At 49.0% G+C, this 26,464-nt stretch overlaps 1 protein-coding gene and 1 long non-coding RNA gene across 3 annotated transcripts in view; one reads left to right on the forward strand and one right to left on the reverse strand.

Annotated features, from left to right (window-relative positions):
* The window catches only part of LOC120582109 (uncharacterized), a 4,823-nt gene extending 3,608 nt beyond the window's left edge, over positions 1 to 1,215 (reverse strand). Inside the window, exon 1 of the long non-coding RNA XR_005647463.1 lies at positions 392 to 1,215. This is a non-coding gene — a long non-coding RNA (uncharacterized LOC120582109). The remainder of the gene's footprint in view (positions 1 to 391) is intronic.
* EPHB1 (EPH receptor B1) overlaps positions 1,203 to 26,464 on the forward strand; it is a 397,032-nt gene continuing 371,770 nt past the window's right edge. Inside the window, exon 1 of one of the 2 annotated variants that reach the window (XM_039837214.1) lies at positions 1,203 to 1,647. In XM_039837214.1, the coding sequence (XP_039693148.1) occupies positions 1,590 to 1,647 (58 nt within the window). In that variant the 5' untranslated portion in view covers positions 1,203 to 1,589. The remainder of the gene's footprint in view (positions 1,648 to 26,464) is intronic. The other variant, XM_039837216.1, reaches the window with a different exon arrangement.

Here is a 26,464-nt window from a genome sequence, read left to right on the forward strand (position 1 = left end):
TGCTCCCAGCAAAGGACAGACTAAACACGGAGGGTGGGAGACTGATTCAGCAAAGCCCAAAAAGGAGGATAGGGAGCATGGGAGGGGTCATCACATCTGTCCACTGTTAGCTCATTAACAACTCTGGGGGAGGCTTGGTGGGGAAGAGGCAGCTGCCTGGAAGTTGGTGGTAAGGTGATCTAACAGGTCTTCCCTGGCCCTGTAGGACCAGACCATCATCAAGTCTGGAGTGGGGGTGATGGAGTGAGGACATGTCTAGAGAATAACATTACAGCCTCAAGGCAGGTGGGAATCACTCCCACCTCCAACACCCTGTCCCTCTGTTGCTGCCTATTAAGTCCTGCAGCCCATGCCTCACCCACAGGGATGGTGCTTTCCTCTGTGCCCTCACCTTGCATAATCCTCTGCTGCTCCTATAGCATTCTTCTTTGTTTACAGCCAACTGTGTGACCACTGGTTTCTCGCACCAGACAGATCTTTGGGGGTCAGGGCCCACTGTGGATTTCGTTCAGAAATGAAACCTCAAGGCAGCCAGAGACTTCTGGAGGATGAGAGTAGCATTTGGACAAGAAGCATTTCTACTTCGCTGCCCACCCAAAGATCCTCTGAAGCTTATTCATTTATTCGACAGATATGTACCATCATTTTCTACGGGCCGGCCACTGTTCCAGACACTTGGGATTCTGCAGTGAATAAAACAAAGGCGAATCCCAGGAATGGAGACTCCATTCTAATAAGGGGAGACCCACGACAAACAGAATTGATTTGTAAAATCAATTAGAAGCACTGTTAGAAGGTAAAGTGCTATGGATAGGAGGGCCAGGGTATGCCACGGGGTTGCACTAAATAGGGTAGTCAGGGTAAGTCTCTCTGAGAAGATGAAAGAAGACACATTTGATTATTTATGGGTGAGCTATAAGGGTAAGGGCCTCAACCTTCTCCTTCGCTAGGACCCCTAGGTCCATGGCATGGGGAGCTGGGGCGGGCCGGTGCGGTTCTACGAGAGCACCACCAGGGGGAGCCCGGACCCCTCCTAGCGCCTTCTGAGCCCTCCCGCACAGCCTAGCAAGCAAAAGTTTTTCTTAAACTAACAATGCCTGTGTAAGGAGATGCTCGAGCCTGATTGGACAGGAGATTTTTGCAGGTTTGATTCCTTGATTGGACAGGAGGTGTTAGGGGTGGAGAGAGAGCTGATGGTGGGGGATCCCGTTCCCTCCCCCGTCAGTCTGGCCGGCTCCGTCCTCTCGTAGGCTCCGCTCTAGCTCGCAATGTGACAGCAGGACGCACACGCACTCGCGCGCTCTCTCCAGCTCGCACTCCCTCGCCCTCTCACACACGCACGCACACACCCACCTCTCCCATAAACACACGCACACACATGCACACCCACACCCACGCGCGCCCGCACCGCCCCACGCGCGCACACTCCCGCCCACGCCCACGCCGCGCTCCGGGGAGTCCGGTCCCAGCGAGAGCGCGAAAGGATACGGAAAAGCCACCAGCGGGGAGTGCAGCGGCGCCCCGGGACGCGGCGCCCTCCCCGCGCGGCCGCCTTGCCTCGGGCTCGGCCTGGGGGCCGCCGGCCGGCGATGGCCCTGGATTGCCTGCTGCTATTCCTCCTGGCATCCGCAGTGGCCGCGATGGAAGGTAACGTACCCTCCGCGGAGCAAGTTGGCGGCTGGAGGCTGGCGGCTGTATGCCCGGGGCGTCGCTGGCTGCTTCGCGTCGCCCGCGACCCGTGGGCAAGGCTGTTCCGAAGCCTCCGCCGCGGCTGAGCGCCGGACTGGGGCGGCACCCAACGGCGCGCCCCCGGCTGGCTCGCGGAGCCCCTTGGCTCCCGCGCCTGGCGCTCCCTGGTAGCCCCGATCTCCCGCAGCCTCGGCTTGGAAAGCGTGGAGCCCGCTGCATTGCGGTGCAGGCTCCCTAGCTCCGGGCACAGCTGGGCGTTGGGAAAAAGGGGACTCCTCAGGCCATCCGGTCCTGGAGTGCAGGCGCCTGTCCGCTCCCTTCCAAACGCAGGCACTGATGCGCTTAGGCGGCCGCGCGCCACTTCTCCTTTTCTTCAGCTTGGCGTCGGCGGGCTCCAGGACTCTGGGCTCGGAGGGCTAGCGCTGCGAGCGGGGGGCGGGGAAGCTCTGTCCCGGTACCCCGAAAGTGGCCGCTGAAGGAGAAGAGCTGAGTTCACTGGCCGTACCCTCGGGGACAGCCTGGTAGTCCGGGACCCTGGTCAGTCAGGATGTGGTGGACACCTTTGTTGCCTCTTGACCCTGGACGTGGGGGTGGGGTGGGGTGGGTGGTCAGTTCTGCCGAAACTCGCCCAGCGCGTCCTCTCTGCCTGGAGATGGCAGACTCGGCGGCCGGGAGCTGAGGGGCAGCGACGCTGTCCCTGCCACTTCGGTGCCTCGGGCTGTGGAGGGAAGAGCGCTCCGCCGGCACCGCGCCGGGCGCAGCCAGAGCACCCGCGCTCCGCGGCGCCCGCGAATCCCTGTGGGAAATCCCTGCCCGGCTCCCCGCCCCCGCCCCCGCCCCCTCCGCGCCGCCGAGCGGCTGCCGCAGCCCCCTCCTGGGAACGCAGCTCGCCCTTAGCGCAGAGTTGAGTTGCGGGATGGAAGCAACTCTTAGGGGTGAGGCGCCGCCGCAGCCTCCCTCACAGCCCCCCTTCCCGGTGGCCTACAAAGGGTTGAACTCCCCGGGGACTCGGTGCCGAAGGGACGCAGCTCCTGGCTCCCGCGCCGCCTCCCAAGCTAGGAGCTTGCTCCGCTGGGCTGCTGTGTTCCTCACCAAGCTGTTACCTGTGCCCATGAGAAAAAAAAAAGAAAAAAGAAAAAAAAAGAAAAGGCTACCGTGGTTCGGCGCCCCTGAGCCCTCACGGAAAGCGCTGCCCTTCTCGAAGCGAAGCCGGGCATTCAGGGCACTGAGTAGTTAAGACCACCGTATCCCGCGTTCGTTCTGGCGACGGCGCGGAGGTGCGACGATTAATGCCTAGAAAGCTCTGGCTTGCTTTTCTAAGGCTGCTTTTTGTCTGCCCTCCATCTCCCACTGCCCTTTCGGGCTGCTGGTCCATTTTTTGGAATGTGCGGGGATTGGAGCGATGTGTGGAGCAGGGATGCTTGGGTTTGACTTCTTGGGCGCAAGTTCAGTTGAAACAGGACAAGCAAGGCGATGTACACTTCCAGACCGGTCAGGACAGCCTGGGTGACCCAGCATTTGCAGCGGGCGAGGCATGACTGGACTTTCTGACTCTGGGGCAGCGCTTCCTGCCCGCCACTCTCCGGGCCTCTCAGAGGGTCAGGGGCTGGGCCTCGGGGAGCAGATAGGTGCCAACTTTGGGAGCTTGGTCTTGGCATTGAGTCTCCATCAATGAAGGAAGGCATATGCCTGCCAACGAAATTGTTTGGGGAGCAAAGGTGTGGGAACACACCGGCCGCCTGGTGGAGCGCAGTTTCCTCCACAGATCCCTCTTCTTGGCTAGCCAGAGCTCCCCTCTGCTAGCTGGCTGAAGCTTTGCGAGGGAGGATGCCTGTTTTGCCAAAGCCCAGCCCTGTATACAGGCCCTGTCACCTAGCTCGTTTGGAGCAGCCCACGTTGTAGGGAGTGCTGTTGCCCTTCTCCCGGAACCCCAGAAACTTTGCCAGAAGCCTGGTAGGAAGGAGCCTCTCTGGGCTGAAAATCTCTCCAGCAAGGGTTAAAAGAAACACTACATTCAGCAGAATATTAAAGCAGCCCCATGGTCCCTGCTCAGTGCACAGGGATAGTACACACCATTCACTCCTTTTCCGCGAATGAACACAGGCAGGTTCATTTTCTACTCTCCTCACAGAGACGCCTTCCGGCCCGCCTGGCTGGGCTGTGGCCAGCTTCATTCCGTTTGTGATGAGTGAGGAATAATTATCAGAAAAGTGGATCAATGAGCTGCCTACACAGATAGCAGATCCCTCCGAAACTCTGCCGTGGCCAGGGGGCACTTCTCCTTGCTCGTTCAGCCATGTATATGTCTGTCTTCTTTCCCCTGGGGGGTCTCTGGTGGAATTTCAGTGGAGTCTCGTCACCCATGGCAAGCAGCACCAAGACCAGCGAGATCCTCAGCCCAGGCCAGGGCAGGGACAAAGGAATGGCGACAGCTATGGGCCAGGTAGGGAGAGGTGGCCAGAGGCAGAGAGGGCCCTGCGAACACCCCATCCCCCAACTTGGGTGGAAGAAAAGAGGGCAGGGGCTGGTTGACCTGGGGGTGCGTGGGGGACATTCATACTGAAAGAGAGCACCCCATCCCTCCTTTTCTGCCCCCTTCCACATTTCCAGCTGGTATGGTATCTCTGCTCTGTGAGGAGAGAGATGGCACTGTAGAGAAAGGCTCTCTGGGGGCTTTCAAAATCTATTTTCAGAGGGGAGCAGGGCAGGCTGTGGAGGTAGGGGTGCTGACTTTCTCTGGTCATAGAACCAGGCCTCTGTCCTCAGTCTCCAGACGAACAACTGCCTCTTCAAGCCCTTGTCTTTTCACACTGTGTCTGAGAGCTTGCTGAGAATGGGCTGCTGGTATCTATGGAGGAAAAGCAACTGCCTGCATTCTCTGAGCTGCCCTTCTGGAAAGGATTGGGGGACCTTGGTTTTTCTCGAGGTGCTTCTGCAACAGCAGGGACATTTTGGGCTGGTAGCTGACACTCCTCCATCAGAGGGGGCATTCCTGGACGAAGCATGTCAGCCCTTCTGGGAGGCAGCAATCCCAAGTCACTCACTGATGGCTAATAACATCCTCCTAGCCTCACCCACTGTGTCCGCGAATGATCATATACCTGCAGATGGCCTCAGTATTTGGACACGGCCTGACCAGAACACTCCCAGGAGATCTGCTTTTTGGTGTGAAGTCCTGGACTTGGCACCCTTGAACATGTACATGTGTTTGATTTGGTGGTAAATTTCTTAAGGCATAGAAAATATTGGGTTCTCAGTAGGAATTGCTGACCCATAAATTCACACCTGAGTTATTGTGACATACCTCACCTTGAAATGCAAGGACACTGAATTCCACTGTATGCAGTTAAGTCTCCATTACATCATGGTGAAAAACCCTCAACCTCAGCCCATGTGTCTACAACAGGCTACCGGGTTAGACAGTCATTGGCTGTCTCTGCATTTTTCTGTTAATATTTGTTTACTGCGAGTGCATCTGTTTTGGGTACCCATGAGCATGCCCGAGCCTACAAGCAATAGCAGGTGCCAAAGATTTTTAAAAAATATCCAGAAGAGAAAAGCAAATTTGAGAAAATCTTATCTATTATCTGATTGCATCGTGAAGAGGTTGCTATTATTCAGTGTTTGTAGAGGGACCTCTCAAGCCAGTGAGTGAAATGCTGGTAAGGTAGGGCGATGCATCTCTGGGCAATTGCTTGATAAATCTCGGCAACGTAAACAGCTTCAAAGGTCTGGACCCAGCCCCAGCCTGAACCTTCTGGGTTGGCAGAGCAGAACTGCCAGCAGCTCATGATGCTCGTGTGGGGAGGACCTGCTGGGCCACATAGGATCCTGCCCCAGCCTCTTCTGCCTTTATTGACCTATGCAGACCCAGACTCAGATTCCAGAGCCTCTACCTTGGCGTCTCACAAGGATGAGTCCTAATTACCAAGATGTACTTTGGGAAAAGCCCGTAAGGCAGAGGAATGATTTGGCACCTTTTTATATTCTGCCCATCAAGAAGTAAGCTTTAAGAAAGCAAACTGAACCAAGGTAGAAGGGTGCCAGGGGAATCAGGACAGGATCTAGTGTGTGGACCCTCCCCACGCCCTCCCCCACTCTTGTATACTGGAAACTACTGATTCTACAGTTGGTTGACTGAATTTCATGAACTCTGGGCAGTGAAGGAGTTGCAGGGTCAGGACTGGGGTCTGGCCGTGGGGGTGGGGTTCAAATCAACTGGGGTAGAGACAGATCGACTCCACCTGGCTTTTTCATTGCCCAGCTCTGTCACTTGGGAAAATCACCAGTACACCTGGCCACGGTGTCTTTCTTTGTACAGTGGGTCATGATGCTCACCAATTCCAACCTTAGGAGTTGGACAAGAAACATACATTATGGAGATATACCTGTACCAGTTTAAAAATACAGATGCTGTTGAAGTCAAAGATACAGGTAATTTCTAAGAGTCCTTAGTAGCACTCAGGTTCAGGAGCATAGTATTTTTCTAGTGTGGACAAAGGGTGGAGGCAAGTTTGAAAGACAAAAGAGAGGAGTACCATTTCAGGCAGTGGTTCTCAGGCTTCAGAAGACCTATGTCACCTGGGCAATTTACTACAGACTCCTGAGCTCTAATCCCCAAATTCAGCAAGTCTGAATGGATCCTGAAAATCTGTATTCTGGCCTCCCAGAAGATCCTGATGTAGGTGCTTCCTGGAAACATGCCCCTGGGGAATGGTTCTCACCTAAGCTGCAATCAGAAATTCTGGGCAGGCCTCACTTTGCACTTACTGAGTTGGGGAATGAGATGCCCCGAGGTACCTGCATTTTTAACAAAAGGCCCCAGTGATTCAGATGCAAATGGCCTGGCACCAGTATATTTGGGAACTACAGATAATAGCTAACAACACTAGCTGCTATTAACTCATTTCATCCTTACAACCCTATCAAGTAGGTATTGTTATCAACCCTGCTCTCCCAGTTTTCAGATGAGATGACTGAGATGCTATTGTAGTTAAGTAGTTTGAGAAGTTCACATAGCTAGCGAGTAGCCTGCACTTGAACCCAGGCATTCAGATTCTGGAGTCTGTGTTCTTGACCCCTCCTCTCTACTGCACCCCTTTCGTATGCTTTGCATGAAGAAAGGTTCAGGTGAGCCGGAATCCACGGGTAGGAAGAATTTTGGTGTGTATTCAGCCACTGGCCATTGGTACTTGACTGATTACTGGGAATCCCAGGATTCCATGGTTTTGGGAGAAGAGATGAGCAAAATGTTCAAGTAATCCCAATGCTTCAGCTTAAGCACCAGTTTCCATGTAGCTCCCTTCCTGCCACCTCCCACCCTTATTTCCACCCTATACACACACTGATACAGGGCTGGAGACCTGCAGCATAGTGGGTCTGATAAGAAGGTGTAGGAGCATCTTTGCTTCTCTCCCTGCTCTGGCCGGCTCGTTCAAGGAAGAAATGATCACAGACACGTGTCTCCACAGGAGATGGGCCTTGAGTGCCCTATGCATTCTGAAGGCAAACAGCACCCTTTCTGTCCCCACCTGACTGTCTAGAGCACATCCTTGCATCTGGATTCTAGGAATTGGCTTTCTCGGAAGAGCTCCCTTTATGTCTCCCTCTTCCGCATTCACTACTTAAGCAACCCGAATATTTCTATCAGATTTCTGTGTCTCCAGAGGCGGTAGAGACACAGAGCATGATGCCTGCCCTTCTGAGGAAATTACTATAATAGTAAAGTAATGCCCTGGGAGAGATTTCATATTTAAAAGCAAAATTTTGCATGAGAAATTCCTCAGCTCCTTCTGAAGATTCCATTTCAACTGCAGTGAGAGTTGGGCCCTCTGGTCAGTGTTTAGTGTTTGGCTGTGCTGAGAGGGGGCACATTGAGTGGCCAGGTCAGGGCCACATGTTCCACCAAAGACCCCTGATGCTTGATGTCCGAGCCACCCTTACTGGCTTTTTTTGGTCACTCCTCTGGGAGTTAGAGACATAGAAATACAACTTCCAGGGAGGCCTGGCTGGTGGGGTTGGTTTTTCTTAGCTAATTGAAAACTGTTTTCCATCTGACCTAAGACCCAGGAAGCAAGTAGGTGCACAATTAGCTCTCTCCCTCCCTGCGCCTCAGTTTTCTCATTGTTGAATCAGACCAGAGGAGGGGTTGTTCTGGTGGAGAGGGCAGCAGGGGCTAGGGTGGGTGCATCCCCAGGGTAGAAGCAAGTGGGGGAAGAGGTGGATAAAGTTGTAGATGAAGTGCAATCTGGGACATGGTGACCCCCTGGCTAATTGTGTGTCGGGCATGGGTCCTCTTTGGCTGGTGGGGGTTCTGCAGGGGCAGCTCAGGTCCTAATCTGGGGGCATCAGAGATGACTAATGGTGAACTTGGCTGGCATTAAGAAAGGCCTTAGCCTGGTGCCCTCTAAGAGGGAACCCCAGGGACCTTTCTCTGGCCAGCAGCAGGCCCAGGCCCTTGTAGGTGGTGCAGACAATACTGGGGCCACAGTCTCCCCAGTGGTCCTATGTAGAATCATCTGCCAGATGCTTCTCAGTGCAATTGGCTAATAAATTTGTGAATGAGAAAAAAAAAGCATCTTATTCACCCACTCACTCACTGCTCAGCCAACATGTTGTGTTACTTAGCTCTGTGGGAACAATGCCCAGAGCTGGGGGCCCTTCACTTTACTATAATGACCCTGCTGATTATTGGGGATTCAGGATGATCCATTTGCTAAAAGGGGAAAAAGGTGATGCAGAAGGTGACCCTGTTTCCCCTTTGTCACCCGTAGAGATGTTCCTCCAGGTCAGGTGAAATCCCAGACAACATTTTTAGCAAATGCTTAAGGAGGCTGCTCTGTCCCCTCATGGAAGGTTCCCCTAGAGTTCCCTGTAGAAGAACTAGGCCAAAGTGGAAACGTATAGGAAATTTCCTGACAATTACCAAGACTCATTTCTTCCTGCAGATTGCACCTGAGGCTCTGTATCCCTCCTCTCCCCCTCCAGCTTCCTGGCAGCAAGTGACAAAATGACTGATTTGAATTTAACCTTCTTGGTCTGCTTCTCCATCCCCCAATGGAGGTGATAATAAGCAGAGAAACGGACAGAGGCAGGTGGCCAAGAGCGGAGGGGGCAGGCAAGGGAACAGGGGCCCTTGCACTAGCTTCTGAGGTCTCTGGGACTGAGTCTGGCTGCTTGAGCTCCAAGGCACAGACACAAGGTCATGCTCATTCCCTTGGCCCTGACATGTCGGGAGCAGAACTAGAGACAGGTTTTAGGGAAGGGAAGAAACTTTGCAAAAATTCTGTAGCCTGCTGCTTCTAGAGCCAGGACTAGACTAAGCATGCATCTGCCCATTGAGTATTTACTGTGTGCTGGTCCCTATATATATATTGATTCCCATACCCTTAATATCCAAGCATTCATTCTCCCATTTTACAAGCGAGGAAGCGGAGGCTTTGAGACATTAACTTACTGGTACAGAGCTAAGATTCAAACTGACGTTTTGACAAGTTGCACGGTTCCCCAGGCCTCTGCCTCCCAGTTCAGCGCCTTTTTTATTTAACATTGCTTATTCATGAAATAACTCAAGGAGCACCTATTAAGCACTAGCTGTTTATGCACTGTCCTGTTAGGTGCTGTCAGAGGTGCCAGACAGTTCTGCTCTGTTCTCCTCGCCCAGGTCCCAGTGGCCAGGCTCTCCCAGGCTCTCCAGAGCTGTCCTCCCTGTGCCCCCAGCTAGAAGACACCTTTTTCTGTCTCGGTTTGCATTTTCCTATGTGCACATGGCCTTTCCCATGTGCCCCCACCAGTCAGACCCCCACTGTGGTCATTATTGTTTTCTTTCTGCTGCATGTCCATCTGGCTCTTGTCTTTTGATGAGCTGTTGTTTAGTTGGCTGCAATTTGGCATCTGTGTCTGGCTCTTAGCGGTGGTGGGAGGGTTTGGGGAGCAGGGTTGCTGTGGGTCTCCTCAGGCTCCCTCCACAGGCCTACCTTCCAGAGGAAGGGTCAGCTGCGCAGGGATTTACCTTTGGGGACCTCCCTGGTTTCTGCTCTCTGGGCCTTGCCCTGCCTGTGGCCTTTTTGCTCCTTGAGCTCTGTCTGCTTCTGTCCATCTGGCCAGATGCAGACACCAAGGCATCAGAGGAGGACACTGGGGTTTAGCATCAGCTCTGAGCATGGAAGGATATGTGGGAGGAGGAGGAGAGAGATCCCTTAGCATCCTAGTCTCACTGGACAGTGGCTGGTCCCCCTTGGAGCTATGATTATGGAAAGGGCTGAACAGGAGGACAGGGAATAATTGCAGGCAGCTTCATTGATAGTGGCGGCAGAGAAAATGCCTTATCTGTGAGAGGCAGCTGGGCCCTGCAGTTAATTGTTCTGTTGTTTTCCTCTTGCTATTTTTCCAGCACATCTAGGTAGGACCTTTGCCCTTGGCTTTCTCATTGATGCTGAGGCTGGAGCTGGGTGGAGGGGGACAGAGGTAGGGGAGGAGCCTCACCAGGGAGGAGTGGAAGGGGAACCCACCCAAGGATGCCCTTAGCCCCTTTGTCAATGCATCTAAATGATCTGAACGGTGGAGCATAGGCTGTAAGCTTCAGGAAAAGGAAGAGGGTCTCAGTATCATCAGAAAAATCCACTGAGTTTTGGGCAGGTGCCCAGGGGCCTGTGGCAGGCACTGATCAGACCATTCTTTGGGTGTCAGACCATACTTCGGTGTTCGGGTTTACCCAGTCACTACATGTGTGAATCTCTTCCAGCACCTTCAGGACTGATGCAAAACCCTTCACAAACTGAGTCCTCCTTTCCTCCCCTGCTCCATGCAGGCACAGATGCACACATGCTACACAGGTACACATGCCCTGGGCATCTTCTTTTCTTTTTCCGATTTCACTGCTGCCATGTGCCACTGGGTCTGTACCTGCTTGCTCTTCCTGTGTTAAATTTTTCACTGATATTTTCTTGGCCAACCTAACTTTTTCTTTAAAATTTGCTGTAGTCATTACCTCCTCCTGGATGCCTTCCTCCCAGCCCCGGGCTAGATTAGGTGATCCACTGGTCTCCATTGGATCTCCATTGGATCTCCAATGGTCCTACCTAGATCTCACAGCTGTCTCTTTCTGCCTCCACAGAAGCACATTCTACTCTGGTCTGTCGTTTTGTGTTGATTTTGCTGGGCACTCCACAGTTCTGCAAGCTCCTAAAAGGTGGGCTCTATCGTAATTGTCATGGTATCCTCGGCATGTGGCACATAGGTGATGTCAATAAGTGTGTGTCGTATTAATGAATAAAGAGAATTAAAAGACCAACAGAACACTTTAAAAGCCCGAAGTCATGTCCTATCTGGTAGTTTGAAACACGTCTGCAAATTTTCTGATACTCTTTTCATCAAAACACGAAGCCCAATTCCTCTCCCCTTAAATATGAGTTGGCTTTTTACCTCACTCTAATGAATATAATATGGCAGAAGGGATTCTCTATAACTTCGGAGATGAGATCATAGAAGACACTAGCTTCTTTTTGGCTCACTCTCTCCTGGCATGCTTGCCCTTGTGACTTAGCCACCATGTTGTGAGGAAGCCCAAGTGACATGGAGAGGCCAGGTGTAGATGTTCTAGCCATAGCCCCAGCTTAAATCATAGCCCATAGCCAGCATCAAATGCCAGACATCTGAGTGGGTGAATCTTCAGCTGGTTGCATCCCCTGTCCTTTGAGCCGTCCCTGCTGACCCTAAGTGAGAAGAGACAGGCTTTCCTTGCTGAACGCTATCCAAATTGCAGATTCATGAACAAAATAAATGTTGTCTTTGTTTAAAAACAGTAAGTTTTGAGTTTTGTTTTTTATTGATAACTGAAATATCCTAGAAATAGTAGAAGAAAAGTGGTTTAGAGACGATTAGAGAGGACCTAGGAGAAAGATGGGAAGGGGAGGAGATAGAGTAACTCATTCATTCAACATTTAACAAATATTTGTTAATCTCCTGCTATGTGCCAGGCATCGTGAACAAAGTAAGAAATGTTCCAGTGTTTGGGAGCATCCTAGTCGGAGGGGGCAGGAGGGGAAGGTGGTCATTAAGATGACAAATACCATAGAATATAATTTCAGGAGGCAAACAGGGTGATGTGGTTGAGAGTGAGGGGTACATGCTTGGGCAACATAAAATGGGGGAAGAAGATGGAGGAAGGGAAGGCCCCTCTCGGTGATACTTGAAGAGATATCTTGCCAAGCAACTTACCTTTATTTTGTATGGAGAGATATGGCTTGGTTATAAAATTCTTTTCCAACCAAGCTGAACTAAGATGGAATAGGCTGCCTTGAGGGATGATACAACTTTATCTTGGGGTGTCCACGTAAGGGCTGAGCCGTTCCCAGACTTGAGAGCCCAAATTGTACAGGAGGCAAATGGAGAGTGGGAGCGGGGAGACAGAACGGACAGATTTGCTTAGGAGGTATCAGTTCATGAGTACACAGGCAGAACACATTTATTGAGCATCTACATGAGAAACATTGTACTTGAAACCGAAAACACGAAAGTAAAGAAGAACTGCCTTTTTTAAAGAAGCTCACCTATTAACAGACTGGTGGGGGAGACAGAGCCATGCAAACTACAAGCTGTAACAGGACACATGATGGAGTCTGATAGATGTGGTATAACAGTTACACATCAGCTGCTAGGAGAAACCAAATAAGAAGATCATACTTGCAATAGGAAGGATTTGAGGAAGGTGTGTGTGTGTGTGTGTGTGTGTGTGTGTGTGTGTGTGTGTGTGTGAAAAGGAGAGACAGAGGCAGAGAAAAAGGGCAAAGCTCTGTGGAGGGTAAGTATAACATTGTCAGACGGAGATGGGAGTGTGCAGGAATAAGAAATGAAGGCTGATAATCATTTTACTTTTTGAGTCATGAAAGTGGACATCCAGAGCTCTCTGTCAAAGGCGTTACCTATTTTATTAGTCATATCTTTGGTTGTAGAGACAGATGTTCAGCTCGAGCTGGGGAAGAGCCAAGGGTAAGGGATGAGTATTGGTCTTTCTTATTACTGGACAGTTTATATCTGAGGACACCAGTATTGTCTCAGGACTCAGTCTCTCTTTTTTCATTCCTTAGTTGTGTCAGCCATGGTGCTAGTAGGAAACAGATGGCACTCTCAAAGGGTTAATTGAGGAGAGTTTAATGAAGAGACTCTTTACTGAGGTATGAACATGGTTAAGGGAACCAATAAGGATGGAAATGCACCCAGGGACTAACAATAGCAGGAGGCCATTTCTCCTCAAGGCCAAAAGGGGCAAGGAGAGGGAAAGTTGCCATCAGGACAACATTCTACAGCAAGAGTGTAGCATGGGAGAGGATCCCTTGACCGGAGCTGTGGACATAGATAGAGCAATGCAGCTGCTGCCCAAATTATGCCTGGAGGGATGGGCATTGTATTCTCTGAACTCTTTCTCCTCTTTCTCATCTTCTGCCAGCGCCTCCCACTGGTGAACTCAACAAGAAGGCAGAAGGCATGGAAGCCAGGTTCACAGAGGTCAGTCTCTTGAGGTAGAGAAGGGTGCAAAGAAAGGTGGAAAATGGATCTGAGGAACAATGGAGATTAATCAGCATAATCATTCATGTTGATTTATCCTCAAGCAGGCTCTCTCACAAGATGATCACATGGCCACTAGTAGCTCAAACTTACATCCTCTTGAAACTTCAGTGGAAAGATAAATTCTCACTTCCAGTAGCTCTAGCCAAAGCCCTGGAAGTTTTGTCTCTTTGGTCTCCCTTGGGTCCTCTCCATAAACTGGTGGTGGACTGCACTCATTGGCCAGGTTTGGGGCATGTGACTACCCATCCCTGGAGCTGGGGTTGGGGTTAGTCTAGACACATTTGAGCCACCTGGCCTGAGATACTGAGGGCTGGCTCCTCACAATAATGTAAGGGTGCTGTTCCCAGAAGAAGGAGGAGTGGGTGCTGGACAGGTGACAGTCTTCCACACCCCATTGACCTTTCTGTATAATCGAATCATGGAACCTAACGGAGAACTAGTGTGCAGTAAAGGAAAGAACATGGATTCTGAAGGACAGAGGAAAGACTGTAGCTGTGATGGTCCTGGTTGAAGATGTGGGAAAAGCTAGGGAAAGGGAAGATAGTGGAAAAGTAAAAACCCAGTAAAGGAGAGCTGGTGATGGCTGGGCAAACAGCTTCTTTCTTGACAAGGATGTTCCCTATATTCCTGAGCACCATGATTAAACTCAAAGTGATGAATAGGCAGACAGCAGGGGTGTTGGCCTGAGGCAAAGTAATTTTAAGACTACCTCATCTCATGGTTTTCAGATGGGAGGGAGATTGGGGGGCTGGATGAAAAAGGTGAAAAGATTAGGAAGTACAAATTGAAAAAAAAAACAAGTACAAATTGGCAGTTACACAGTAGTCACAAGGATGTAACATACAGCATAGGGAACATAGTCAATAGTATTGTTAATAACTGCTTGGTGTCACATGGGTACTAGACTTATCAGGGGGGCATCACCTCATGAGTTATATAAATGTCTGATCACTGTGCTACATACCTGAAACTAATAAAATATTGAATGTCAACTGTAATGGGGAAAAAAAAAAACTAAAACAGTGGAGTGAAGAGTCATACTTCTCTGGGTTCCAACAGAGATACTAGAACATCTTAACCATTTCATTTATGTTGGATGTCCAGCAGAGAGCAAGAATGAAAGAAATGCAGACTCAGAGGTACAATGAGATGGCTCATTTCTCCTCATTTTTCACCATTATCAGTCATGGCTTAGTCTTGCCTGGAATTTTCATTTTGCATCAGTAGAATATTCTCAATTTTCTGTGTAGTTTTTTTTGTCGAGGTTTTGTGACTGATATGAAGCTGGAGGATCTTCGAAGTCCTTTGCTTTTGTCTCCTTCATACCCTAGATGGCTCCTTCTCATTCGAGAGACAGGCATCTAAAATTGGCTTAGAGTTCATCAGAGGAAGACTCCATTTGCCCTTACAAGTTCCCTGCTCTTGGCTCCAACTTTCCTCTACTCCCAGCTGAGCAGAATAAGAACAGTTCTTTCTTTCTTTTTTCTCTTTTAACACAGTGACACAATGCTGCCGCTTTGCATGAAAACCCATGGTTTTCTTTTTCCAATCAGAAGAAAGTAATTTTCCTTTCACTCACCTGACTACCTTGTTCAGAGCATCCCCTACCCACCCTTTTCTGATATCTTGCTGCTAAGTATTTGCCAATTCATTTGCATCTCAATGGTTCCTTAGCAACTATCATACCCTCAGGATTAGGTACAAAGCTGCTCTCTGACACAGACTGCCAGGGCTACATGGCCTTCTTTCATAGAGCCTGAGTTACCCAACCTAGCCCAGCCCAGACAGGAAACACATTCACTCATAATATCACATGAGTTCTGAATTATAATGCGGTTCCTCCTTACCTTATCTGAACATGAAGACTTCTGAGAGACCCTTGCACTGAAATGCCTACAAATAATCCCCTGATTCCTGAAAACTGACCTCTGATATAGGTCTTCAGAAAGAGAATCACTGGAGGAAAGTCCTGTCTGAAGATAGGCGGTGAATTAGGTGTGTTTTATGGATCTGGCATCTGAGGTTCAGGTTGGTGAAATGACTTCCCCAAGGTGGGGCAGGCACCTGAAACATTCTAAGGAGAGGGGAGAGCTCAGGGCACTGCTGCTTCCTAGTCATTGCTCACTCTCACAGGCGTTTGAAAAGAGTAACTCTCATTTGCTGACTATTGTGAGCTTTCAGAATAAATTTCAAGTTTTTTTAAAACATAGATAGGTGACTCAGGTCATTTGCGGTCCCAGGAAGTTTTACTTCTCACCTAACCAGAAAGAGTACTTGCCCAAATGGATATGCCACATATATATATATCACCTGATCTCTCTAGTCTTGGCGGTTGATGTTCTTTCCATTTTTGGGCTTGTAGCATGGGTAGCACAGGAGGAGCGAGGGAGAGCCCAGCATGCGTGTGTGTGTGTGCGTATGCGCTTGTGTGTGTATTTGTGCAGATGATGTAGACAGACAGTGGCACCCGACCGTTTAGCAAATTAGAATATTCCGTCCTGAGTAGGTGATGCTGCTTTGTAACAGCACCTGGCTCCCACTACCAGAGCTCACTGGCATGGAACAGCCAGGCAAATGGAACATGCTATTCAGAAAAGGACAATAAGAACAAAGCTCATTCTACAGTAAGGCTGGCCTTTGCGACTCTCACTTCGCGTTGTTATTAAATATCTGGAAAAAACTGAAAGAACAATTATAGTATTGTCATAATGTGTAAGTGCACAAAGCAAGCCTTTCCCAAGGAGGCTCTGGCTTGGCTGAACTTGACAAAACAGGGACTCAGCGACAGTGCTTAATTTCTTCTTATCTGTAAGTGGTCTTCATTACTGAACACGAATAGAAAACCACAAGTGTTCTGGGTGCAGTTCTGCCCCCGTGGGCTCCAGAAAGCTAAGATGTCAGGGAGGAAAGGGGTGCAAGTCCCTGGATTTCTGCTCATCTGCCTGTGGACCTCCGTGTGGAGTCCCAGTTGTAGCCATCTTGATAGCCTGGGCTTAGTCCGGGGGGGTCCTGGTGAGAGTTTGCTGAGCTGAGCTGATTTAAAGGCTTTCACAGGAAGGAGAGTGTGTGGCTTTCCCCTGAAGGGGTGTCTTGTAAAGAAGGATCCTGGGCTTATGAGGCCACTTCCTCCTTCACACATCTTCCCAGCCAACTCTGCCACCTAACTATACCAATGACAAGGGCCCACTGCATAGAAAACCTCTGGTGGAAACTCCACACTTGGACCTAGGGGCTGGCCCTTTGATGTCACAGCTCTCTCTGTCACAGAGTTCTGCATCTAAACCAGTGTTTCTCAAACTTATTCTCGTTGTTGACCCCCTAAAGAGACTTTTTAGACATTTTTTCCCTAAGTACCCCAGACATCGTGAAATGTTAATACCACAGGTACACTGTACGCCTGTTTATGTACTGAAGGGCCACAAATAATTGTAATAGCTAAGATTTTTCATTCTCCCACATCCCCGGGAATCATTTTTGGCTGTTTGGAATATGTGATGTCAATGAAATCAGTCTGGCAGCAAATAAGCCAACCCTCAGCTGAGTTAGAGAACAGCTTCTCATCACCTATTTTTCCATGTAATTTTTCCATGTAACCCAGAACTTGGAAAGGCTGTCCACCTCAGCTAGTCCAGGAGTTGCCTTGCTTTAGTTGTTTTGTCCTGGGGCGATCCAGGGTCCCAGTGAAGGCCTGGTGTGCAAGGGTAACCAGAAACCTTGGGCTTGGTGATTTACCAGTAGGTGCGGAAGTATTTCAGTATTTTAACAACTATGGTTTTGTCAGCCTGTTCTTACCGAGTGTTAGCTCTGAGCCCATAAGATTTGAAGATAGGTTCTTGTGTCTGGGTCAGTTTTTTGAATAAATAAGCTTTTTCGAGATATTATTTATATATAATGTAATTCACCAATTTTAAGTATATGATTCCATAAGACTTGACAAATGAATGTAGTTGTGTAGCCAACATACACACATGATATAAGGCATTTTCAATTACCCTCATATCCCTTCCCTATTATTCCCCTCCCTCCACCCCTCTACTGGCTTCTGGCGACTACTGATCTGGTTTTTGGCTCCATAGTTTTGGCTTTTCTAGAAGTTCATATAAATGGAATCGTAAATTATGTCATATAGTTTTGTTTGGCTTATTTCACTTAGTGTACATTCGAAATTCATATATATTGTTGCAAGTATCAGTGGTTCATTCCTTTTTATTGCTGAGTAGTATTCCATTGCATAGATATATCATAATTGTTTTATTCATTCAACAATTGATGGATGTTTTCTTCTAGTGTCTAGTTTTTGGTTTTTATGAATAAAACTACTGTGAACATTTGATTCTATGTCTCTGTGTAGACAGAAAATGAAGAATAAGTTTTCATTTTTCTTGGGTAAATACCTAAGAGTGGAATTGCTGGATAATATGATAAGCATAAGTGTAAATTTATGACACTGCCAATTTGTTTTCCAAAGTGGCTGTATTACCTTGCGTTCCTGCCAGCAGTGTATGAGAGCCCCAGTTGCTCCACATCCTCACCAACAGTTGGTATTATCAATCCTTTTAATTTTCGTCATTCTGATGGGCAAAATAATGGCATCTCATGGTGGTGGCAGCAGAAATCAGGTAGAAATTCCTAAGCGTCCTTCTTCTTTAGACACCTGTTCTTGTTACAGGTGTCTTTAGGTTTGGAGTTTTACTTTTATGAAGAAAGACGCGATTCCTCTGTATAAGATGTTCCATGAAGAGTAGCCTGAACCTGCACAAGGAAGCATACCCAGGCTCAGTCCAGCCTCTCAGAACTTGGTCCATTTGATAGAGTGCTGGTTGCCCCAGGCTACTCCTCACCTTTCTCCTGGCTGCTCTGACTCCTTAGAGCTTTTCCACCTCCTTTGATATGTGCTGCTTTCAAGCTATGGATAATGACTTAGGTCTGACAGACTCAGGATTCCACAGGTTTTTCAGCACTGAGTGTGTTGTAGGTGCTTCCAACACATTTGCTGTTATTTGTGTGATGATGATCAGTGATTATAGTAATCATGAGGGAGGTGACACATGACAAAGCTGCAGAGGCCTAACATAGTGTCATCAAGAATCTATGTGCTCAGCTGAGCCCTGCATCAATTCTCACAAGCACCGCTTGTGCCCACGAGCAAAGATGCAGCTGACACTGTCACATCTGGCTCTGGGCAGGGCAGGCTATCTGAGAGTCCTAAGAATCCAGCCCAGGGCTTGGCACAGTATAGGCACTTGGTAAATGTGATGGATGGATAGATGGGCAGATGGACTACACAGGGTCACTCGGGGAGAGGCTGATGCCTGTGCCACTGAGGCGTACAACCAAGGGCTCAAATCAGACAGAAGCAACAGCAACACAGGAAATCCAGATGTTCTAGCTGTGGAGACAAGACTGATACACCTGGTACTGGGTGTAGAGACCTGAAGATGGTTTAAAGAAGGAACCACCATTGAAAAGACCTGTTTATAGGGGAAGCTGAGGGGTAAACTCAGCTTGAACATGTGAAGATAGTGGTGGGGTGCACATCATGGGTGAAATAGCAGAAGCAGAGACATGGTGATGGGAAAGGAACGGTGAGTACCTGGAATAGCAATGACAGTCAAGTGAGCGCTCAGTGGTATAGCCAGGTTGCCGGTGCAGTAGGAGGTCAGAGGAGAGGTTGGAGTGGGTGAGGGTAACCAGGATGGCTTCCTGAAGGAGAGGGTACCTTTTGAAGGAAATAGAGGGTTTGTGCTTTTAGAGGAGGCAGGGTATAGAATTCCCTTCCAGCCAGACTTGCCCTCACCAAGGTCAAAATTATCTGGGATGGGCAACCTGCAGAGAAGCCTGTTTCTGTGAAATGTGCCCCTCTGTCTTGGACCTCGCTCCTCCAGAAAGCCCAAGAGGTGTTCCTGTGAGGGAGGGCTCAGCATCATTGCTGTGTACTGAGTCCTGCAGCTCAGCTAACATTGCCAACAAGGGGTTCACCAAGAAGAAAGCAAGACGCTTCTTGCAGTGGTCTGAACCAGCTTTTCACAAGCTGTCTTCTCTGGTCTCACCACTCAGTGTGGTCTGTGAACCAGGCTTCACCTGGGAGCTTGTTAGAAATGTAGAATCTCAGGCCCTGCCTCACGATGACCGGATTTGGATCAAGAGTCTTAGACTCTAAACTTCTGAATCAGGGAAGTAGCCTCTTTAAACAATTTAACAAACCTTTTTTTGATACTAAAGAGACACAACAAGTAAATATAGCACGTGATCCTTTACTAGATTCTGTACTGGGAGAAAATTGTTCAAAAGGACTTATTTGGACAATTGACAGTTGACATGGGCTCCCAAAATTGATGAAGGAGGGTCTCATTTAGATGAAAGTCTTATAGAAATGTTAAACTTTACAAATTTGATAACTGTATGGTGGTCAATTAAGAGACTATCGTTCTCTTGATGTGTGCACCCTATTCTGTGAGGGTTCAAGGAGGAAGATTAACAAATGCGCATTGACATACGTAAGAAAGGAATATATAATATGAAATGTATATGTAAATATTATATTCTATTATACTATAAAATATATGTAGAAAGAATGAAAAAGCAAATGTGGCAAAATGTTAAAAATTGGTGAATCAGGGTAAACGGTATATGGGGTTCTCTGTTTCATTCATGCAACTTTCCTAGGTGATTGCTATTATTTTAAAAATGAAAAGTTTAGAAAGTATGTCTTGTTTAAAAGTGTGATAGATGTTGCAATTACACTCCCAAAAGGCTGAACCAGTTTGCATTCTCACAAAGCTACGAGAGGGTTGGTGCAGCTGTTCGATGTGGCTATTTTTATTCAGCTGTTTTGATGCCAGGGACTTTTTTGATGGGGTCATATATCAGTTTTGACCTGGGGACATTTTGTTCTTTTTTTCCAATTTATTATGAATATTTCTAAAAGTACAGAAAAGTCAGGGCAACGAACATCCATAACCCATCACCCAGATGGGACGGTGGTTAATATTTTATCATATTTATCAGTATACATTTTGGGGGGAGTTTGAGACTCAGTAAAATTGGTTAACTGCCAACGGTAAGTGATGGAGCCAAACACCTTATCCTTTGCATCTTGTCCTCTATCTCTTATCTCCCAGCTTTTCCCAAATTGCTTTCTGAATCAATAGAATTGATAGTTTTTTTCTGAAGCAGGTTAGTTGAGTCTTGGAGTTGGACAGACCTGAATCTGAATTTCATCTCTGACCTTGGGAAAACTACTTAACCTCTCCTTGCCTCAGTTTATTTGTCTGATAGGTGGGGAGAGTGCCACTTACCTCTTAAGACTTTTGTGAAAGAGAAATGAGGTAACCTGCTTAAAGCACCGTGGTCGCCATTATTATTCTCATTTCTTCTGTATCTTTCCATTTAAAACAGATGTCTAGGCCACCTCTTCTAAGAAGATTGATCCCTAAATCTTTACCCTGTCTGCCAATACCTTGTCTGGTCTATGTATTGCTGCTGTGTGGTTCTGTCTTGTCTACTCCAGTAGATTTGGAGGGCCAGTGCTCCGAGTCTCTAAAAGTTGGTACTGAGGCACATTTGCTGGAGTGATGTTCGGTAGCCTGACATCACGCATCATGATCAGGAATCCCAGGCCTCTGGCAGCAGGGCCTCCAGTGTCACCTACCTCCAGGTGAGCAGGTCTGGGTGAATTCCCAGCAAGCAGCCCTGGCTGGCATAGCTCGGAAGGGGCCTGTGGCCCACTTCTTCCTTCCCCACTCTTCTTCAGGACTTCTTCTCATTGGATCAGGATTTAAGTTTGTGAGAAGAGGAAGCAAAGGGCTGGGCCTAGGGAGAGAGGAATATAGCATTCACCGCGGATGTAGAATTTAAGGGTGTACCAAAAAGCTCAGTAACAAAGGTAAATATTTTGATACGGTATTTAGAAAAATCAAAATTTCAAACTCTTGCCTGTTGCCTGGCCGCCTGGTTTTGAAAGTAAAGAATAAAGTTTTAAAATACAGTTTGAAGGTCTCAGTCTGTCCGTTACCTGCAACTCCTTCCACCTTTGGCCCCAGGAACTGGGCACCACTGAAAAGCGCACTCCTGGCACTTCTTGTCCTCAGTATAGCGATATCAGTAAGGCTGCAACTCTAGGCATTGCACAGCTCTTTCGTCACTTAAAGGGCCACACACACTGATGCTCGGAGTACCTGGCTCCTCAGGCCAGTGGCCAGCATGGCTTGGCAGATGGAGCACTGAGATCTGGCCTGGAGGCGGTGTGTGCGGAAGGTTCAAATGGTGCTGGGTGGTGCTGGTTTCTCGGTCATGGTTGAAAGGTTCACGCAGGGCCCCTTCCTGGCCTGGGAGCTAAAGGTATGTGCTTCTGTGGAGGAGACATGGTACTGGGAGTTGGAGAACTGGCTCACATTTACCTGCTGGTGATCTTGGGAAGATCATCTCTCTGAGGCTCAGCTTCATCCCCTGTCCAGTGGGGGTGATGGAGTCCAAGCCCTCCCCTCTGGGGTCTTCAGTAAGAGGTTGTTAGGAATTGGAGCCAGTGCCCGTGAAATACTTTGTCCCAGAACTGGGATGTGCTTTGGAACTGCAAGCTGCTCCTGTTAAAGGAGTAGATGCAACTGATTCCTGTGGACAGTGTCAGCTCCTTGGTCCAAGCCTGGCTGAGTGGTCACCCCATAGAGGGGGATCAGGCCCATCCCAACATACCCCAGCCCAGAGTGGGAAGCGCAGTAACAGGTGGAGGGTCATGTTAACCAGGTTCACAGCACCTCTGAGGTCCTGTGCCTATGCTCCCACCACATGTTCCTCAAACCAGTGGCTCCCCAGTGGCCACCTCCTGTCCCCCCGCCCCCGCCCTCGCCTGTCCCCATTCCTGGCTCATTTAAAACTTGTGGGGCTATCCATTCCCCCGAATCTCTTAAGAGCCACATGGAAAGAGCAGGCATAACCAAGTACCAGGATGTGTCCCCTGGGTGATTATCTCACATTCTTGAATGATTTCAAAGTGATGGCTATAGATTTTGCTTTCACCTCTCTTTGATCCTTTACTCCATAGGAAGTGAAACCTGTGGTTGACTTTCGAGTTATGAGATTGGAAGTCGCTAGAGTCTTGTTTAAGAGCCTGACAGGCTGACAGCTGGGGTGAGCGCCCCCCTCCCCCCACCTTGATCTGTGGTGTGCGACCAGCCATGGTGTGTCCATGCTGCCAGGGACAGTAATATGGTCCTCTGAGAGCCTTCCGGTGTCTGGCCTCTCTTCCCACACTGTGTTTAGAGTGAACAGGGGGCTGGTCAGAGGCTGAGGAGCACGAGGGAATAGGCAGCCCAGCTGGAAACAGGGCGGTGGTGGCAGGTCACGGCAGACAATCTTTAGAGTACAGTGGGACACTTAGTAGCCAGCTTATGAGTGGAGGAGACCATATGAGCAGGATAGAAATGGTTCTAAACATGGGGTCTCAGACAGGAGAGTGCTTTGGCAGGTGGGGTTTTTGCTGTCTGCAGAGGCAAATTCCTAACTGAACACAGAGAAATGGAAGTTGGGTAGGCATCAGCACATCTATGTCTTCCTTATTTTCTGTGATAAATTGGGGTTTTCTATTTGGTGTGTCTCCCCTTTTCCGTCTGCCTTAAGGGCTGGGAGCCTCCTGTTTGTGCATGGGTGCCTTGAACAGGCCTGCAGGATGCACCCCACTGGCAATTTCCCATTGCCCGAGGGAGGTAGAATGGTGCTCCTTGGACAGTCTCAGACCAGGTGCCCATCCTCACTCGGCCACTCTTGAGCTGTGAGCCTTGGACAGTCATCTCCTCTCCTGTAAAATGGGAATGAATAACACCCCTTTATAGGGGCTTTGGTAGTGAGTTAGTGCAATAACATAAAGCCAGTGCCTGGTACAGTGTTGGGTATGTAGTAGGCTCTCAATAAATGCTTCCTCCTTTTTCCCCGTGCCTCTTTTTTCCTTCTCTTTCAAGGCAGTAGTGTGGGAGTTCTGCTTAGAAAAGCTGAGTCTCTACCTTGCACCCCTGCTCTGCCTCCTGCAGGCTGCTTAGCCACTGCCCTTGTAATTTCTCCTTGTGGGCAAGGCGGCTGACCTGTAATGCGTGTTCCTGCAGCCCAGCATCTCTCATCTCTGCCCTGCTGGAGGCCTTCCCAGTGACAGGCGGCCAGGAGCACTGATGCCTCCTGCCCTAGCCTGGCCTTGGCTCCCCTACCTCTTGCTTTGCACCTTGCTGAGATGGGCCCAGCTCAGGGGACAGATGGACACACCTAGTGCCAATTTCTGATTTGGCCAGTGTCAGCTAATAGCTCTAACAGCTGACTCCAAATCGGTTATCCAATAAAACGAAAGTTTATTTCTTCCTCGCGTCACAGTTCAGTGAGACCAGTGGCAGGGCTCTGTTCCACCTCGTCACTCAGGGACCCATGCTGATGGAAGAGATGGCACACCTGCTCTTACCTACTTGAGCCCCGAGGTGATGCATCACTTCCTCTCCTCTCATGACCCCATGCAGACTTGAGCTGAGAAATGGAGTGAGCTCTTGTCTGGAAAGACGGTCCCAGTTTACAGAGGAGGTGTCAGTGTCCCTGCTGCTACATCACAGCCCCTCTGCAGTCCAGGGACAGGGGCAGATGCCTCACTACCCCCAGGGGAGGCCTGACTAGCAGGAGGGCTCAGAAAATTCCTCCCTCCTGCCTCTACCTCCATCTTTCCTTTCCTTTTCTTCCTTCCCTCCTTCCTTCCAGTATTTATATCCCTTGGGAACTGGCTACCTTTTATGAAGAGGAAGAAGAGATGGTTAGGGGTAACTTTTCAGATCCTGGAGGCTGGGCTCTCTGATCACGGGCAAAAATTTATCCAGATTATTCCATACAGAGGCCAGCAATTGAGATGATTGGAGCCCAAGTGCTTCTTCAACAGCAAGTTCTTGGTGATTGTTTTTTATTTACTTATGTTTGTCCAGGCTGCCTGCAGTGCACCCCCTACACTGTCTGCCTTCTCTATTCCTGGCACCCCCCACGCTTCCTCTTGCCTCAAAACATTTGCACCTGCTGTTTCTGCTGTTGAGTAGAATGAACAAAAATCAGATAATGCTTTAAAAGGTAGAACGCGCTTTAAAAATTAAGTAAAAGTGCGAGAGTTAAAAATACATAAAAAACTAAAAAATGATAATAAAATGGTAAAAATCAGGGAACTAGCTACTTAAGAGAATTAGTGAAACGTGAAGAAGGTTCTAGTAAGGATAAAAGATAGGGATTAAGAATAATGGTGACAAAAAGCACACACCCAAATGGACAAGATAAAATGTGAAATCCAGAAACCTAAAATACTTGAAGGCTTAGATTGTAGAATACAAGAAGACAAAACTCAGAAGAAAACAAACATTCCCGAACCGTACACAGTGAGCGAGAGCAGCCTGGCTCTGATTGTTCCAGGAGGACACCTGTCTCTCTCTGGGGATTCTTGGGCACGAAAAGTTCCAGTGCAGACAGAGACATGTTCCTCTTGAGGAGGAAGAGGCTCTGGGTGGCGATGGTGATGCTGGGAGGCTGGGGCAGCTTGCACTCTTTGTCATGCCCCGGGAGTCTCCCTTTTCTCTCTGTGTTTGGGACAGTTGTGGGGAGCAAAGAGGTTGGGAGGTCAGCATTGGAGGCCACACCCTAAGAACAGAGTGGTCCCTCCCAGACAGTGTATCCAGGGCAACACTGGTTAAATGGAGAGTGAAAGACAGTGTTAGAATGGGGCAAGTGGGAGGAAGAGGGTGCCGCCAAAGGCTTGTGCTGTCTGGGTACTAGTTTAGGAGCTGGGAGGTCCCCCTGCTCCACTCTGGACTTAGAGAATGTATTCTGGGTGTAAAGGAGAGCTTCGGATGGCAAGGACACCCCCTTTCCCCATTACTGCTCTCCCGTCTGGAATCCCACCTTTAGGCTTCACAGCTTCTAGTTCCCACTGGCCGTGTCTCCACACCAGCTTCAGGGCTGTTCCCCAGACATAGGCTAACTCCACATTCTTTAGCTTAGGCATCCTGGGCCACTGGCATCTTTTAGCCCCCAACATTGGCCCGCCTTCACGCAGACCTGCGATGTAGGTAAGCTGAGATATTACATACAGGCTGATGTGTGTACGGGGTAGTGAGAGCACTAGCCAACATACATGTATTCCTTTCTCATTCTCCTTGCAAAAGGATTTACTTCCTATGGTCAGGCCCTTGCCTTGACACTCAGGAATGCCCATGATTCTTATTTAAAGTTGCAAGCTATTATTCCTTACCATTCATGGGCAACGCCTTTTCCCTGCCCTGCTGTAATGATCTATCCTGAACCAGAGCTCAATCTTTTTCTATTTTGCCTCATTTTGCAAAGACAGCAGATCTAAGTTACATTAGGGACCCTTCCGTTTTTAAATGGCATACTTTTGCTATTAAATTTTTTCCAATCACCTTGAATGAGATTTGTGTCCTTTTCAGAAGTGCTGGGATGGTTTGTGGGGACCGGAGTAGTAGATTGTAGCTGTAGCTTGGCATAAACGAACCCAGACTCTGTCTGCCCAGGGATCAGGCTCAGCAAGACCTGCACCCTTGCCTCAGATCTGGCCACGAGGGAAGCAGAAGCTCCCCAGTAGGGTGGACCAGGCCACTTCTCACCCCCACCAGGACCACAGCTTACTAGTTCCCTGAACCCTCCAAGCACCCAGCACTGGGTTGAAAGGCTTCACTGGCTTGCCTGGGGCCCGGGGCCACTCAGATAATTGCTTTTGCTTAAAAACCATTAAATATCTCAGGAGAAGGCGTGAACTGGAGTGACTCACCTGCCTCTTTAATGGAGGATGAAAATTCAGAGAGAAGCTTGCAGAAAATTAGGGATAGGTGTACAGCCATGCTCTCTCAGAAAGGAAGTGTCTTCCACACGCAGTGGGTTTGATGAATGGAGCTGGGCAGAACTTGCGTGAGGAGAAGGGAAAGGATGGAGGAGGTTACCCTGGACTTCAGAATTGGAAAGAGCAAGATGTCCCCAGTGAAGACCAGGACATTCCCATGGCAGTCTCCTTGGTGGGGCTTTAACTCTTGACTGGAAAGAGGCCCCTGCGCAATCCTCAGACAGAACTTGCCTGTAGCATTCAGAGCTGCTGGAGTCTTCTCCGGTGGGACCGCCCAGGATAAAAGGTGAGTGCCCTGGGATGGTGGGAGGGAGATCTTTCTGGATCATTGGAGGGTCAGGCCCTGGGTGG

This window comes from Pteropus medius, unplaced genomic scaffold, assembly GCF_902729225.1.
Source record: "Pteropus medius unplaced genomic scaffold, Ma_sr-lr_union100, whole genome shotgun sequence".
NCBI classification, from domain to species: domain Eukaryota; kingdom Metazoa; phylum Chordata; class Mammalia; order Chiroptera; family Pteropodidae; genus Pteropus; species Pteropus medius.